The sequence below is a fragment of the Gavia stellata genome, chromosome 14, assembly GCF_030936135.1.
Source record: "Gavia stellata isolate bGavSte3 chromosome 14, bGavSte3.hap2, whole genome shotgun sequence".
In the NCBI taxonomy this organism is placed as follows: Eukaryota; Metazoa; Chordata; class Aves; order Gaviiformes; family Gaviidae; genus Gavia; species Gavia stellata.
In genome coordinates, this window is record NC_082607.1 from 23,723,592 (window position 1) to 23,739,556 (window position 15,965).

General features: G+C 50.4%; 1 protein-coding gene across 2 annotated transcripts in view; it reads right to left on the bottom strand.

The window, feature by feature from the left end:
* Nucleotides 1–8,214: 8,214 nt before the first annotated feature.
* Nucleotides 8,215–15,965, bottom strand: part of ENOX2 (ecto-NOX disulfide-thiol exchanger 2) — a 37,002-nt gene continuing 29,251 nt past the window's right edge. The window contains exons 12-15 of one of the 2 annotated variants that reach the window (XM_059824368.1): nt 15,549–15,605; nt 14,221–14,329; nt 12,595–12,680; nt 8,215–8,570 (exon numbers count right to left, since the gene is read on the bottom strand). In XM_059824368.1, the coding sequence (XP_059680351.1) occupies nt 8,439–8,570; nt 12,595–12,680; nt 14,221–14,329; nt 15,549–15,605 (384 nt within the window). In that variant the 3' untranslated portion in view covers nt 8,215–8,438. The remainder of the gene's footprint in view (nt 8,571–12,594; nt 12,681–14,220; nt 14,330–15,548; nt 15,606–15,965) is intronic. The other variant, XM_009817038.2, reaches the window with a different exon arrangement.

The window sequence follows — 15,965 nt, forward strand, 5'->3', positions numbered from 1 at the left end:
CAGCGTGGGGACGCCGGGGCTGCACACACGCTGCCGCTCCCTCTCTCCTCCGACAGCGTGCTCCGTCAGGCGGGGAGAGGCTGGACGGATGCTTCCCACTCTGCAGAACAGTGGGCGCAGCAGCTTTCCTCCAGGGTGGGTGAAGAGAAGAGAGATTTGGGGTTTTGTTCTTTTTAGTCCTAAAAACCCTTTAAAACCTAAAAAGCAGCACTTATCCCACTAAATAACTTATGGCACCCTTTTATTCACAAGCTCTTCTTCTCTGCCTTTCCCCCCCATTTTAAAATGGTTTATTTCTTAACTTAATACTTAACACCGAGCTTCATCTCTTGTAAATCGGACACTTCCAGCAGCGACCAATGCTGCCGAAGCCTCACCAACGCCTTTACGCCCAGCACAGGCTGGACCGCAGCCCACAGCCCTGCGCAGGTCATGGCCAAACGCCAAATGCCCCATCCCCTCTCCCGCACCTTTGGGATCTTTCCCTGTTGTTCGCAGCTCCCGGGAGAGGCTGCGCAGGGACCCGTGCTGGCTCCCGGCTCCTCGCCCCGCACTGACCTGGGTGTCCGCTCCGGTGCCGCAGGCGGAGGGGCTGCGGCTGCTCTTCCTGCCCCCAGCCTGCCGCAGCCCGCACCACCTCCCCGGCACCCAGCGAACCCAGCCACGGTCCAAAGAGCAAAAAGCAGCAGTAAACGGAAGAAAGGACCAAGGTTATCAGCATGCGCACAGAAAAGATGCGGTCAGAGTACAGGCTCCCAAAGGAGCCTTCCCAAAGAGTGCTTTAAGGCAATAATGAAAATTAAATGCCTGGAAATCTCCCAAAGCCAGTGGTAATTGTGAGAACACTTGTCACAGGAGCGTGACCAGGCAGTCTGCCCAGGCCCTCGTGTCAGCCCCAGCACAGCGCTGAGTGCCCACCTCCATCCCCTGCGCCCGGGGAGGGCTGTTGTCTGGGGCAGTGTCTCTTTTGGCCAGGTTTTTAAGTTCTAAAGATATTTAGAAAGTTACATAAATTTGTTAAAAAAATAAATATAAAAGAGTTGTTATGAGCTCCCCAGAAGGGCACACCAAAAAGGGAATTCAGCTAAAGACAAAGATACTCTCGAAACATTTGACATTTATTACAAAACCAACGTGCCTCAGCACGGTCGTGGTGACACACGTGAGGTGCAGCATCGCCAAGCCGCGTGGCACAGCTCAACACCTCAGGACGATTAAAACGGGGGTGCCCGGGACTGTCTCAGACACTGGACTCGGGGGTAACTCACCCAGGAAGGGCTGGTGCAACCCGACTTACACGGCAGCTAATCCTGCAGGCAGCCAGATGCAGCACTGACTCCCACCCGGGGTTTGGGGCTCAGGGGATGCATTAGCAAAGGGGCCAGAGAGTCCCAATACCTGATTACATTTTAGGTGAGGCACAGCCCATGGATGCACTCATGTCTGGCTTGAGAAGGGGCTTTTTCATTATTAAATTATTAAACTTAATCAGGAGCTGTTCTTTAGGCTCTGCAGCTTGCTTTGGCTGCCCCTCCGCTTTCTGCCCCTCCGTGCGCTCCCTCCCGAGGCAAACTCAGCAATTGGCCATGAATGCAACACCTGGCTTTTCATAACTTTCATCCTGCAGGAAAAAAAAAAAGCTGTGGAAGGAAGATGCAGCCCTTCAGGAACGTATTTTGTTCACTGTCTCAACGGGGCTGTATGTAAGAGGTCAGTCTTAAATTAAAATAACCGCCTGCTCCTACCGAGCTTTGCAAACAGAGATCCTGGGACGTGAGCTCCCCTGCGACAGCCTGGGCGGGAGAAGGGGGCACGGGTAAAACATCGGCTTTGACAGACGAGAACATCCCCACTTGCCAGCGATAGCTCAGGTGTTTCCGCCACGCCAGAAGTGAGGGGCGAGCAGAAGCGGTGCCTGAGCAGGAGCCTCCCGGCAGGAGCTCTGCTGCGGGTGGACAGACCGGCCCCCGAGACAGACACACTGAAGGGAATTACCTCTCTGCAGGCAAAGCTCGCTGCTCCGGGCAGAGCCCACCTTCACAGCCCCTGCTTGAGCGGGAGGGATGGTCGGAGCAGAGTCAGGGAGGATGCGGCTGCCTTGGGGCAAGGAGGAGGAAACCCGATTAGGAGAGGGAGCAGAACAGAGGGAGAGCAGGAAGGAGAAGTCAGGGTAAGCTGCTGCTTATCTGGCCCTACCGTAAGCCCCACGAGAATAGCCCTATAAAACGCCATCATCGCTAGCTTTCCAATAAACTAGCCCTTCAACTGTTAACCCCGAAAAACCTGGCCTTACTTCCTGCAACGAGCGTGTATTTATGCTCACGGGAGCAAGCTGGATGGGGACCACCACCGACAGCTTCAAACTCCCCGATGGCAGCACAGCAGCTCGGCGGCTGTCCCTGCCCCGAGACGGGCGATGCCCTGCAGAACCCCGTACGGCAGCGGGGCGGGCAGGAGTCGGCAGGAGAGCTCGCTGCAGCCTGGGCAGGGACCAGTGCTTCCCGCAAGGAGGGAGACTCCAATACGCAGCGGGAGCAAAAGCCAGAGTTCTGCAAATCCTCCTTCAGAGGGGGATGCCGTAGAAGGAATCTTACTGACTCGAAAACAGAAATAAAATGCCTTTCGCTGGGAGCGTTAACACGGCACTTCCTCTCTGCAATGACTTTCCCTGCTTATTTTTAGGACTAGGGCTTATTTAAGGAAATCTCATGAGAAAAGCTTAGCTCAGCCACCCCTTCTATTCCCAAGGAGCTGCAGTTGCTCCCCCATTTTCAGCAGCGAAGTTACTCTCTTCCCAGCCAGAACGAAGGGCTGACATTTACCTTCCTCGTTTCCTTCTCACAGCACAACCAGCGGCAGCCTGGGCTCCCTTCTCTTCCTTGAAGATGATGGTTTTCAAAGCGGTGTCTCCGCCGTGTCTTGCGCGGCCCCGTAGAGCGGGTGGGAGAACCTTCCCTGTCCGCTGGCGGGAGGAGAAGCGGAGAAGTGACGGCGAGGAGACGCTGCAGCTGACGGCGGCCGAGGGGAGGAGAGGGGTGATGAGAATGTGAATTTTCTGCCAAAAGAAATGAGAGCCAGAAACATTGTGTGGCGAGAGAGGGCAGGGTTCGATGGGAAGGAACAGCACTTCCCACGCCTGACAGTGTTTGTGCCTTGGCAGGGGATCGATCATTGCTCGATCTATCTCCTCTGTCCCCGTGCTTTCCGCACTCTCACCTATCAGTACCTAGGACACCTACCGAAGCATCAGCTGTTCCGGCAGATGAAACCTGAAAGGGAAATTTGCTGCCTGGGTGCTGGTCGATGAGGGCCAGTGGGTGGTTTTCAGCTCGGCTCTCCATGCAGAGCTCTCAAATGCTCCATCACAGCATCTTCACAATGACCAAGTCTCAGTGCGGTCAGGCAGGGGCAGGCTGGGCCAGGCACGTGGCTGCCCTCCGCATCCACCATGGTCCGAGGGACCGCAGGGGTGCCCTGCAAAGCTCTGGCATTGAAAAGCTCACAGACCCAACGGGACAGATGCACAGCTTGCATCTTGTAAGATGCATGGTACCTGGGGGGTTACAGACCCCAGCGAGCCTTACAACCCACAAGACATGCATGTTAACACCCAAAATGGGCACCTCCTTGCATGTAAACACACCCACGAGCGCCTCGGGGACCACAGCCAGGGTCCTGGTCCATGACATGGTGGTGATCGAGGTGCAACAGCGCATTCCCCGGGCAGAGTCACAGAATCACTAAGGTCGGAAAAGACCTGTAAGATCATCAAGTCCAACCACCAACCCAACACCACCGTGCCCATTAAACCACATCCCACAGTCGTGCTGCCCCAGTCCCGCTACAGCCTTGGCTGCAGCTGGGGAGAAGCTGAGCTGAGGACATGGTGCAGAGCCCCGGGAAACCACCCGGTGACTGCTCTGCCGGGGTCTGCGTGCAGCACAGAAAAGGGTGACTACCAGCACGAGGTTTAATGAAGGACCGTCTCTGCTCCCACGCCCAAAGAGAAGGGAAACACCCGCAGCCCCTGCCTTTGCTCCAGGCTTGCCCGCTGAGATGCAGGCCAGGTCACAGCACTGGGGTGACAGGCCTCACCTAGGACTTGTCCCACTGCTGCTGAGGCTAACAGGATAGCTTTCCTCTCAGGAAGGGGTCCCCAGCCCCGCCGAGGGCTCCGCTGTCCCTCGGCAGCTGGAGCTGCTGTCCTGGTGCCAGGAGCGCCAGGCAGAGTCCTGACCGGGATGTCCGCTCACTGGTGGCCATCCCATCCCCAGTGGGATTGCTAGCACCAGCTTCCACCTAGCAATTCAAACCCCGGGATGCTCAGAGGTGCTCACTAATGAGTGCGAGGTGATTCCTGCCTCCTGCCCTCCTGCTGTTGCAGTCCCGATGTTCTGCTAGCGCTCAGATGCCCACGTCATGACACGTCCCACCCCAAGCCCAGCTCTCATATCTCCAGAGCATCTTTCTCCAAGAGGGCCAGGGTTATCCGCAGGCTCCCTTTTAAACTAGACACCTCCTGTTCATTGGGGACCCGGCTCTGCCGCTGCCTGCTGCCCAAGGGATCTCTGCAGGCACCAGTTGCCACCAGCCGACGTGCCTCCTTCCCCGCAGCAGCTGCATTTTGAGAGGCCACAGCCAGGCTTGCAGCTTCCTCCAAAACGTGCAGCCATTGCACGGGAACCCCCCTCGCAGGCTGTTGCACCTTCGTGGAGCACACTGAGTTCCTGTTTGCTCTGTGCATCGCCTCGTTGCCCGTTTTTGTCACCAAGTATAAACTGCTGCACCAGACGTCCACCCCAAACACTGCCATAATCAGCAAATGCCGTCTGCTTTGAAGAAGGAAGGAGGAGGTCACGGACCTTGAATTCACTGCCTGTTGAGCTAAACATCAGAGGAGGCTGGAGAGGAAGCAGGGAGCGTTTCGTAGTCATTTGCCACTGATCACTTGCTGGCCCGGTATTTGTGAATGCTCTGGAAATTTACTACAAGGACAGTAAAGCCCCATGTTGGCAGAGGGCTTGGGATGGAGCACCTCCTTTGCTGTAGCAGGCAACCTAAGCTAGGTGAAAAAAAGAAAGCAGCAGGGCCAAGATTTGCCCATAAAAAATATTTATTACTTAAAAATACAACGTTCACCTGCAGTGACACAACTATTCAGAACACTTCTTTAGGAGGGTTTTCACCTGCTTCCAGCATAGCAAGCCTTCAGCGTCAGGAGCAAGGAGAGCAGGCAGCCCCACGGGTGGGCAGCCCACTCCCGACAGAAAGGTTCCTTTCACCCCTTCCCGCTGCCGGCACCCAAGCGAGCTGTGCACGGGGCCCTCGCCCGCTGCTCCAGCTCCAGGAGGCACCCGCTCCTGGAGCTCTGGAGACAGAGAGGGTTTGGTACCTGCGGCAGCACCCCACTTTCCTCCTCACTGTCCAGGGACCCCAGTGGCAGAACAGATTTCTCCTGGTGGCAAAGAGCACACAAAGTTTCAGGGAAACCTCAGTCCCTCTGGAAGGGCCTTGGTAAAGAAAGCCTGGAGAGGGGAAGAAGCAGGACCCAGGGCTCGTCCCACCCTTACTTGCTTCTACAGCACAGAGCCATCGCTCCGTAGGTCCCAGCTCTACTCCCTCCCGCTGCCCCACACAACAACCTGCCCGGTCCACCATGAAACTGCAGAAGACATTCTCAGCCACACCTCAGAGGAGCTGCCTCCAGCCACACCAGCTCCCACAGGACGGGTCTCTTGCTGGCCAAGATGGCCTGTCCGAGTCACAACTCCCACCCTGCACCCTACAGCCGACACTCTGGAGGAGTGGAGCATAATGAGTCCTTCTGCTGCATCAGCTCCCACATTTTAGGTTAAATCCAGCCACTGCACCCCGCTCATCCAGCTGATCTCCTCTGGATGCAGAGTCAAGGACATGCCTTTCCTGACTCCTGTGTGCTCTGGCCATGCCTGCCCTCTGGGCTCTGAAACTGCAGTTTGCTAAAGTTTCTTTCCTGATTTTCCAAAGGAGAGGTCTCTGCTGAACACAGACTACCCTGTCCTCTCTCCACCTGGCTGAACACGGTGACTTAAGGCAACAAGTTCCTGCCCGGCGCAGCAGGCGCGTCTCCTCCGTGACCACCCCCCCTTCCCTTGCATCATAGGTACGAGGATTCTGCAAGTGGAACCCAACAATGATGAGGACGGTGGTTCATCCAGCTTGGAGGAGTTGCCAAGGTTAAGTTGACCTACGACCTGCGTGAAAACCGCTTCCATAAAGACAAAAAGATGGGTCATTGTCATAGGAGTCTGTCTCCTGAGGGGAACAGAAGGCCCAATAGACTGGACCCACTTCTTAGGGAAGTCTGCTGCCTCCCGGGGGACGGGTTAAAGATTCCGACCCTGGTATGGCCCTCGGTTTATTAGCCATTAGTGATTTTTCAGGTAGGCAGCGATGAAGTTGCATCAAGAAGTCCGAGGGCGCTCAAGAGAGACTTCAGGACCTTGGGACGACGGGTTAAGGGACGAGAAGCACAAGCAGTGTTCTCCTCTGCCCTTCCAGCTGCTGGGAACGATGAAGGGAGAAACAGGAGGAGCCAGCAGATCAATCCCGGGCTCCAAGCCCGGTGGCACCAGCAGAATTTGGGGGTTTTTTTGATCACAGGCCAGGCTACCCGACACCAGGCCTGCTGGCGCCAGACGGGGTACACCTGTCTGAAATGGGGAAAAGACTCTGCGCAGGAGTTAGCAGGGCTCAGTGGAAGAACTTTAAACTGGCTTTGAAGGGGGAAAGGGATAAAACCAGGCTTGCTAGAGATAAGCCTGGGGGCAGCACACCGATGTTTGAGGGATGGTGTGCTAGCGAGGTCCTTCGGTCCGCTCCACCACGTGCAGAGTACACTGGAGCACATTTGAAATGTCCCTGTATTAATGCACGCAGCCCCGTAGCCATCTCAGTGGAGGCAGGGGATGGAGATCCACACGGCAGCAAAGACGCAAGGGTCGTTGATGTGTTAGAAACTTCGGAAGCACCTGGCAACAGTCACATAGGAATTGGGGCTTCTCCCCCCAAAAAGGTGGTGGGATCAATAGCCCAGCTGAAGAGCATCTACACCAATGCACGCAGCACCGGCAACACACAGGAGGAGGTGGAAGCCGTTGTGCAACTGGAGAACTATGATACAGCTGCAATCACGGAAACCTGGTGGGCTGAGTCACACAACTGCAGTGCTGCAACGGAGGGCTACGAAGTCCTCAGAAGGGACAGGCAAGGAAGGAGAAGCGGTGGGGGAGCCCTGTCTGTTAGGGGCCGCTTTCACTGTCTAGAACTTGACGGTCCACTTGGCAGCCGGTCACGAACGGTGTTCCCCAGGGCTCAGTACTGGGGACAACTCTGTTTAATACCTCAATCAATGATCTGGACAAGGGGATCAAGTGCTCCCTCAGCGAGGTTGCAGAGGACACCAAGCTGGGCAGGAGTGTTGATCTGCTTGAGGGTAGAAAGGCTCTACACAGGGATCTAGACAGTCTGGGGCAATGGGCCGAAGCATTTTACCCTACATCTTACCAACCTTCTGCAGAGGGTTGGGGAGGAGCCTGGCATGTACTGAAAACACAAGGAACAGCCTTTGGGAAGATTCAGGAGGAGAAAAGTCTGTGCTACTTGTAGCACTTCCAGAGGCTCGGTCTCCAAAGCAAAGTGGGTGGAGAAATTTGGTGGTAAGTCATTACTAAAACAGAGGTCTGACGGAGGCTCTCTGCTCCACCCAGATCAACAGAAAATTAAATACCTGTCCCATGTAAAAAAATTTACAGACAGACTCTGCAACGCACAGACCACCCGTGGCACTGCCAGAATCACACTCGGCTCCTAGTGACACTGCCATCATCTTAGCGCAACTGTTAAACCATTAGTAAAGAAAATAGCATGAAAAAGAACCAATTGTTTGGCTCAGAGAACGCTGAGCCATCTAAATCTTCTTCTGTTTAAACATACCTCAGTTTTTAATCATAGAAATGTCTAAAAAAAAATGCCTTTTTTTTTTTCCGTCTCCTTTTGGTGGTTCTAGAAACCAGAAAATGCCTCTGTTGTTGGTTCAGAGGACAGTCTATGGCTGTTCCTACCAGTAAGAAGGTACAGGACAAGAGATTTGGGCACACAAAACACATACACAACATTGGCAAAACATACAGTCAACACATTGTGCTTAAAAATATCAGACATGAACTTTTTTCACAAAATATATTGAACAGCACTTGCCCATTAACAAATAACTGACCAAAGAAGCTACAGAACTTGAAGTTTCTTCCAGTGCTGCTCTGGACTTACAGTTTCACTTACATATTATCCCCCCCGAGTCCATGATGCGTGCAAGATAATCATCATGAACAGAGGTAAGAGGCATCCCAGGTTTTCTTGGCGTATATATCCTGCTGTTGTTTTCAGCATTAAGTCAAAGCTCAAGTCATTTTCAATCCATCAAAGCCACAAAACTTCCACCTTTTCTCTAGGCTGGCCCCAACGCCACTCAGCTCCTGCCTGAATGTGTTCTGGAGTCGAGTCATGAGAACTTCCACTTCTGCGGTGCAAATCTGTGAAAACAGAAGGAAAACATCACCAAAATTAAGATGCTTTTGGTTACGGAAGCCCTGTAATGACTGGTGATATTCAAGTTCAAACACATTTAATTGCTAAAGTACACCTAGGCTTTCCCTAGACGTCCTGTCCGACCACTCACGGTAATAACCTTGGGACAGCAGGAGTTGTGCTGCTGTCGCACTTCGGTGTGAGGTGGCTGCAGATATAACAAACACTAGCAATAAGGGTAAAAGGACTGCCCTAATTTTTGCCACTGTGAAATGCAAGATAATGGATTAAAAACTCCCAAGCATTTAAGTAACTGAACAGTGAGTACTTTTACTACTGCTGCAAGAATACCACTCCCAGTTACTGGGTACAGAAATCAGGGACATGGAGAATTTATATTCACATTCTGAACAGTCACAAGCATTCATCTACAGTGCAGCTACCATGTCCCTAACAGCCCAGGAGCTGCTCAAATACAGCCAAGATACAAGATCTGGAGGTTACACCGCTGCAAAAAAGAAACCTAAATATATAAGGTGGACAGATTTGCTAGAGCGGGTCAGACCAAAGGCTTCTCAAGCCAGACTCTTGTTTCAGGTAGTGACCCTTGGTGGAGAATGATCCACCCAGCTCCTGCCCCTAACCAGACCAGAGTGCTGGCGCAGCCCCAGGGATGTCACCCCCGCTGCCTTTCAAGACGACTGGTGGCACCTTTCTTCAGGAAGCACTCGCTGCGGCAGATTTTTCAGCTTTTGTAACATGGCAAGTGGTAGGAAGCATGATGCATTACATGGTTTTTCTCATACAGCTAAATCTTACTTCTAGAACACTGGCAAACTTACGTGTTTTCTCAACCCTGTGCCCTGCAAGAGCTGAAACTAAAGCCTCTGTAGTGTTTTCATGGGGTTGAAGCAGCGCAGGTACCTGCCAGCAGTCACACACCAGCTACACAATCTGCATAAAAAGTCAATCACACATAGAAAAGCACACCCGTAAATTTGACGGCTCAGGCATTTACTAGATACAACTAAAGTTCAGCAAGTGAAAAAATTTTAAGATGCTGCAAGTTAACAGTTTCAGGACATATAAAGAGTGCAAAGGCCGTGTCCACCTTATATTCAATTGCCTGCAGTGGTTTTCTTATGGCAGCAGAAAAATTGAAACCTTATTTGTTATATCCACAAGAATTCAAGATTGCTTCTGCTGTGTATTTGGGACTGCTTTGACACACGTTCAGAGCTATCTCTGCACAATAACCTCATCCACCTGCTGGTTAGGTAGAGCATTAGGATATATTTTTGGATAAAAACATGGATATTTTCCAGCAGAACAGCACAATGTGACATCCTTTGTACATGTTCTGTTGGCCTACCACAGTCACTGTCTCTATTTTTAACTCCCTTTACAGCTTGCAGAGTCTGTAGCTCTGCGGTTGCAGCACTGTGAGCTTCCAGGGGCTGTGCTCTAAGCCAGGCGTGTATCAACCGCTCACCTCAGCAGCGCTTTCTCCTGCTGATGTTTCATTTTCACCCCTGGCACAGCGGATTCAGTTTGACTATTCTGTAATGTCAAGCCTGATTCCACTTCATGGTCTCCAATACAACGCAAAACTGGATTTTCCAGGAGCTAATCCTGAGTCACTTCTCCTACCATCCTTCCAAACTCATGTTCGACACTGACATTCTCAAGGAGGCATTACACTGTTCTTTTGATTCACTTACTTTCTGTGTATGCCAGCATGAATTACAGTTTCAGCTAGCACTTAGCTGGGGAGAAAAGGTTTTTGCTTCCAAGAGTGCCGGGTACCACCTACCACCGGGAAGACAATGTACACAGAAAGTACATCCACTTTTAAGCCTTCATTAGTGCGCAAGTGTGTTCCTCTGAAATCCCTTTGGCAGTAATTGCAGGTCCACAGTTTTCAAAACGTGCCCAACATGTGACAAAGATCAAGAGCACCTGCTTTGCAAGATGGCTTTGCATTTGGTGGATGTGCTTTTTTCATCACGCTGTTTTGCAATCAGGGAGAAACAACAGCCCAAGTTTTGAGAGACAGAGAAGCGCACAAGCTCAGGCTGGCAATGGGTTTGCTAAGGCAGAGGTCCAACCTAAGACACGAAACAGAGTGGACACCCGGCGAGGAGCATCATCCACACCGCCCAGCACCTGCGATGCTCACAGTGCTACAGAGAGTTCCTGCAAGGAGTGTTTCACGGCTTCAAACCACCCTCAATCTTAATTTCTGCACTGTCTGCTGACCTGCTGGCCTTCTTGGTGAGACTGATGAGCAGGGAACAGGGGAAAGATATTCCTCCTCCTTTCCTGCTGGCAGCTTCAAGAAACCGGGTTCTACTCTCAAGTACTCCCCCCAACTCCTACCCCATCTCAAGCCCAAAGATCTGCTAGATGTCAAAAGCAACACCCCCAACTAATACCTAGCCCCTGTAATAATCAAGAGGGAGACAAAAGAGCTAAGATGTAACCTGAAGAACAAATGGGAAGACCTCCTTTGAAGAGACCAGGCACAAAAGACCCGTGCACGTCAGCAGGCTGATGTGTTTACTTGTCAGCGAACAATAAAAAAGACTGATGCCACTGCAGAGGTTAAAGGATGCTCTTTTCACGGGGCTTTTCTGCTAAGCTTATTGTAGAAACTCCCAGGAGCCCTTTTCTACACTGTAGATTCCAAAGAGGACGTGGCAGAAGTCAGATGAATGATGTGACAGCATTTCTTTAGGAGCTCCAAAGAAAAATAAAGGCAGCTGTTCACCTCATAGACAATTCGGAACTAGGATGAGAAGATAAATTATCAGCTATGTCTGTAAAGGGCTGGAGCAAGCCTGGGAAACGCAGGCCAGCAAGCTGCGCTTTCTTAGAAAGGGGAAAATTAAACAGTAAGTTATAAACAACAGCAGCTGAAAAAGTTCCAGTCACAAGAGATGATTCCCATGCTGGTAAGTCTCCTGTTCCTGGGGCTCTTCAAGGAAGACAACAGAAGAACAGTATAGTAGAGGAGCGAGACGTTTTTTCTTTGAACTTTCGAAAGCCTTTGCACAGTTCCTCCCCCTTTACTCTGAAAAGGAGTCTGAAGCCAGCGATACACAGAAATACTGCAGGAAACCGGAGCTTCTTGTTGTACTAAGGAAAACGCATGAGCACCGCTCTTGTTATTGCCCTTCTTGACCCCTGCACCCAGGACTCGATCCCTCCACTTAGCACAGATTCCTGTAAGCAGGGACTGCAATTCAGTGCTTATGCTTTTGTAGTATAAAGCCCTTGCACAGCACCCTCCTAAAAATGACCTCACTGATGGTATCAAAACAGAGACAGAAAAGGCTCAGTGAAGGGCTACAAGATCAGAAATATGGAAAAACTGTGCTCAGAGACACAGAAACAATATGACTGTTCAGTTTAGAGAGAATATATACAAACAGTGGCATGCAAGATAAGATAATAAACAGTACGCAAGATGCGGGTTGTTTGCTCTTGTCCTTAGAGGTCATAAGGGTAAGGGAAACAAAAGCAGCAAACTTAAACAGAATAAACAAAAATACATTTTAGATGGAGATTTTAAAGATGGAATTCACTGCTGCAAAACACAGCTACCACCAAAGGGATTTCTTGAATTACGAGCAGGATTACACATGAACGTCTGCAGTAAGAACATCATCCTCAGCTCTGTATTCACGTTACATTAAGCTGTGTAAGGGCTAAGCTAGGAGCTGGGCTGCTTTGAGCAACCTGGTCTAGCACAAGATGCCCCTGCCCACGGCAGCGGGGTGGACTGCACGATCTTTAAAGGTCCCTCCCAGCCCTAACTGTTCCGTGATTCTAAGAAAGTTCACCCTTTCCCTTGTCCTCTTCCAAGAGATTAGTCCAGTTAATACACACCAGTTCACAACCAGGTCCAAGCCCCGCACCCTTCCCCGGGGGGGAGTGAAGCTCTTCACCAGCCACACAGACCGAACGCACTCGGGCAAACACACCACCCAGGCTGGCTCAGGGAACTGGAAGTGTTGGTACACCTACCTTGCTGTCCAGACGCTGCAGGTAGGAACAGATGTACTCTATGCTTGCTCCAAATGGGTGCACGTGAAGAAACGTTGAAATTATTCCTGGGGAGAGGAACACCACAAACGTCATTCTCATGAGACAAGAGCCAGCTGAGAACACCAGCTCTCTGTTACCACTGGCACAGCACAAAGGGATCTAATTGGGCATTTTTGTTTTAAGTACAGTGAGGTTTGACTCACAGACTGCAAAGGAAGCAAGAGCTAACCAACGCAGCTGGCTAGCACTTAAAACAGCCCTCACCGCCCTCACTCCTTGCCGAGTACTGGTAATGTGCCCAACGATCAACCACACCGAGATTATCATCCACGTGGGGATGCAAGGCCCAAGGAGAGGGAAAGCAGAGCTCTCCTCCAGCTGTCCATCAAAGGCCAAGGAGCAAGAAAAGACAGAATTCAAATGGGGAGAGCAGCAGTGGCATGTGTGGCCCATCCCAATGGTTTTGCAGCACTCAGATAAATCGAGCAGCCCAAGTTTGCACCCTGTCCCAAAGAGGCTCCGTTCCAGCTCATGGCCAGGACTCTATCAAAAAGGCTGACTTGCATTTCTGACCATCACCTGCAGGAAAAGGCTGTGCCTTTGGTTTTCCCCAAAGTCCCTTCCCTCTCAAAGCAGAAACCAGCACATGATCTGGCACAGATCCATCTGGATAATAGCAAATGATCTATTGTTATTCTCAAATCAGATGTAGAGGGATGGCTAAGGGAAACTTGACTGAGTGACAATGAACTAAAGAAAATGCCTTGTCCTATCAGGACAAGGACTTCTGGTCCTCCTTTTCAATGCTCCAGAAAATCCCCAACTACCCAGTACTTTGGCTGAAAAGTCGTAACATGCCATGTTAAGTTATTTTTCAGTATTACTAGGAATAGGCAAGGGGAAAAGGAAATAAAAAGGGTAGCAGATACACCTGCGCTGTAAATCACTGGTCACCAATTGCTTTGTGAGCATCATTTGAAAATGCTGGCAATATTTCTCATCCCATCGAGCCGGCCTTCTCTCCCTGCCACCTTTCTCCACCCTTCCCTTGCTCTCTGGCTACAACTTCTAAAGCTAGAAGAGCTTATCTGCTTGGGGCCCACAGCACGCCATGCCTGACCTAACGGGGTGCCTTACTGCTCTGTGGGTCCACAAATGGCATCCACACTGTGAGGTGCTGCAATGCTCAAGCTGATTAAAGTCTTAGAGCCTGTGACACTGCTTAGGATCCTGTAAGGTTGATTAGGCTCCAACTGAATGAAGACAGACCCTCCTCTGTAACTTACTACCTTCAGTGATGCCTCCCAGAAGAGCAACTTGCACTCCGGTACGTGCTGACCTGGACTGCCACTACACACAAGCCCACTTCACATGTGTGTGGTTTTGGCTGAAGGGTGCACAGCACAAGATTTCCACTTGAACAATGCACAAGGTGAAACCCTGACCCCGCCAAAGCTCGAGGCTTTCCTTGCTTCCAGGACTCGCACCTCCACTGGCATAACAAGGAACAAGAGGTGGCCAGCGGGAGCTGCGAGGCCACCGTGAAGTAAGTCCCACTCAGTTCAGGTCTCCAGCATCGTCACCAAGCCCATCAAAAGAACTTACCAACTAATAGAACTTCTCGTTCAGATTTCACAGGACTGTTGCTCAATGTCTTCTCAACCGGGCATTCCTTCTCCTGGCTGCATGCACAAACTCTGGATGTACTGCTCTCCTGCAAAAAAACCACAGGGCCTGTTCCACACACCAGCAGCACAGCAGGCACTCTTCACACCAAGGAGCAGCTCGGTCAAACTTGACAAGAGTCCGTATCTTTGTCTTCCTGTTTCTGTGAGTCATTGCATTCATGGCATTGCTGTATCTAGTTTGTTTTGCAAAATGCTTCCAACAAAGGACAGCTATGTTCATGCTGCTGTGTCTGAATTATTGATTTAGATTAAAAGCCTATGAAGTTAAGCAAGATGCCACAACACACACTTTATCAGCGCTGTTCACTGGTGTGACGTCTGCTCTAGAAGGGCCTTGTTGTAAATAATAAAAGAAGAAACAGCCCAGAAAGCAAGTCTTGCAGTGACTGATTCAGATGCGGTTGTTTATTTTTCAGATGCCTAAACTGAGGCAAGATGATTAACCAAGCGCCCAACGGCTGCACAGGGTTTAGGATCAGCCTGTCCTTGACTTGAGTTCGTGGTACTGAATTAAAACACAATTTTACATAATTTATTATCCCAAAAATAAACACAAGACTGCCAGCGATGCAAAGACATAGTGAGTGCACTAAAAACAGGACTTTCTTTTACTCCTAAGTTTTATGCGGAATTCCAGTGGTCTGAGCGCTACAGACAGCTATAATTGGAAATGGCCTCCAGTCACCAGTGAAATGGACTGGACTTGGGCCAATAACAAAGATAGAATTAAGTGGTCCCTTGGGTTTGCTTAGCTTCTTACGTCAGTGCAATTCTCAACTACACAGGACTGAAACTGTGCAGTCCTGGCCTAAGCAGGCTATAATCTGCTTCTGCAGGGGAAAGTAAAGGTCTGCACTGTGGAGACGGAGCTAGCTTCAGGCTGACACAGGGACTGCAGTTCAGCCAGGTGTGTTGTAACGGCAGCGCGCTGCCTGCCTTCTCTTGGAGATCCTACAGATACTTTTGAAGGCTAGTTGAAAGAACAGTGCAACAAATTATCTTGCACACCAAAACCCATTTCTACACCACACTGTTGCAAATACGTACCGTTCTTCCAGCCAGAAGCTGCTAGCAATGGATAACGATGATTTTAATTTGTACATAGAGACAGTCTGTATGTACCACGCTTATACACTTCACAACAAACCAAACTGTAAAAAATTGCTCATTTTACAATGAGGTGTCATGACTTCCTTCAGTAAGATATTCTGACTAAAATAGCAGAAAAGAAACTCTTAGACTTACATTCCCTTGACAATCAATTGCATCTCTCTCCTTGTCCTCTTCATCTGCTATGCTTTGCTATATATAGGTAAAGAAAAGAAAGGTTACTGATGATAAGTCTGTTACTTCTGTTCTTTGATATCAGGCACTGAAGCTCCTGCATTGAAGATCACTAGGACACAAAGCCATTTTTAATTACTAGAAAGACATTTATTATCTTCCCAGCTCATGGCATAAAAAGGGGGGGCTAAAGATTGAAAATCTGAGACAAGACCTAGGATTTGGCTCTATGATCCTCAGTGAGAAGTGCTGCGTAATGTTTCTTGTCTATCCTGTATAACTGTGCTATGGAGGAGAGGACCAAGCCAGTTTAGATCCATGCATGGGTCCACAATCAAAAGACAGAGTGGATCACACCTGAGAAGAAACAGTATGTAT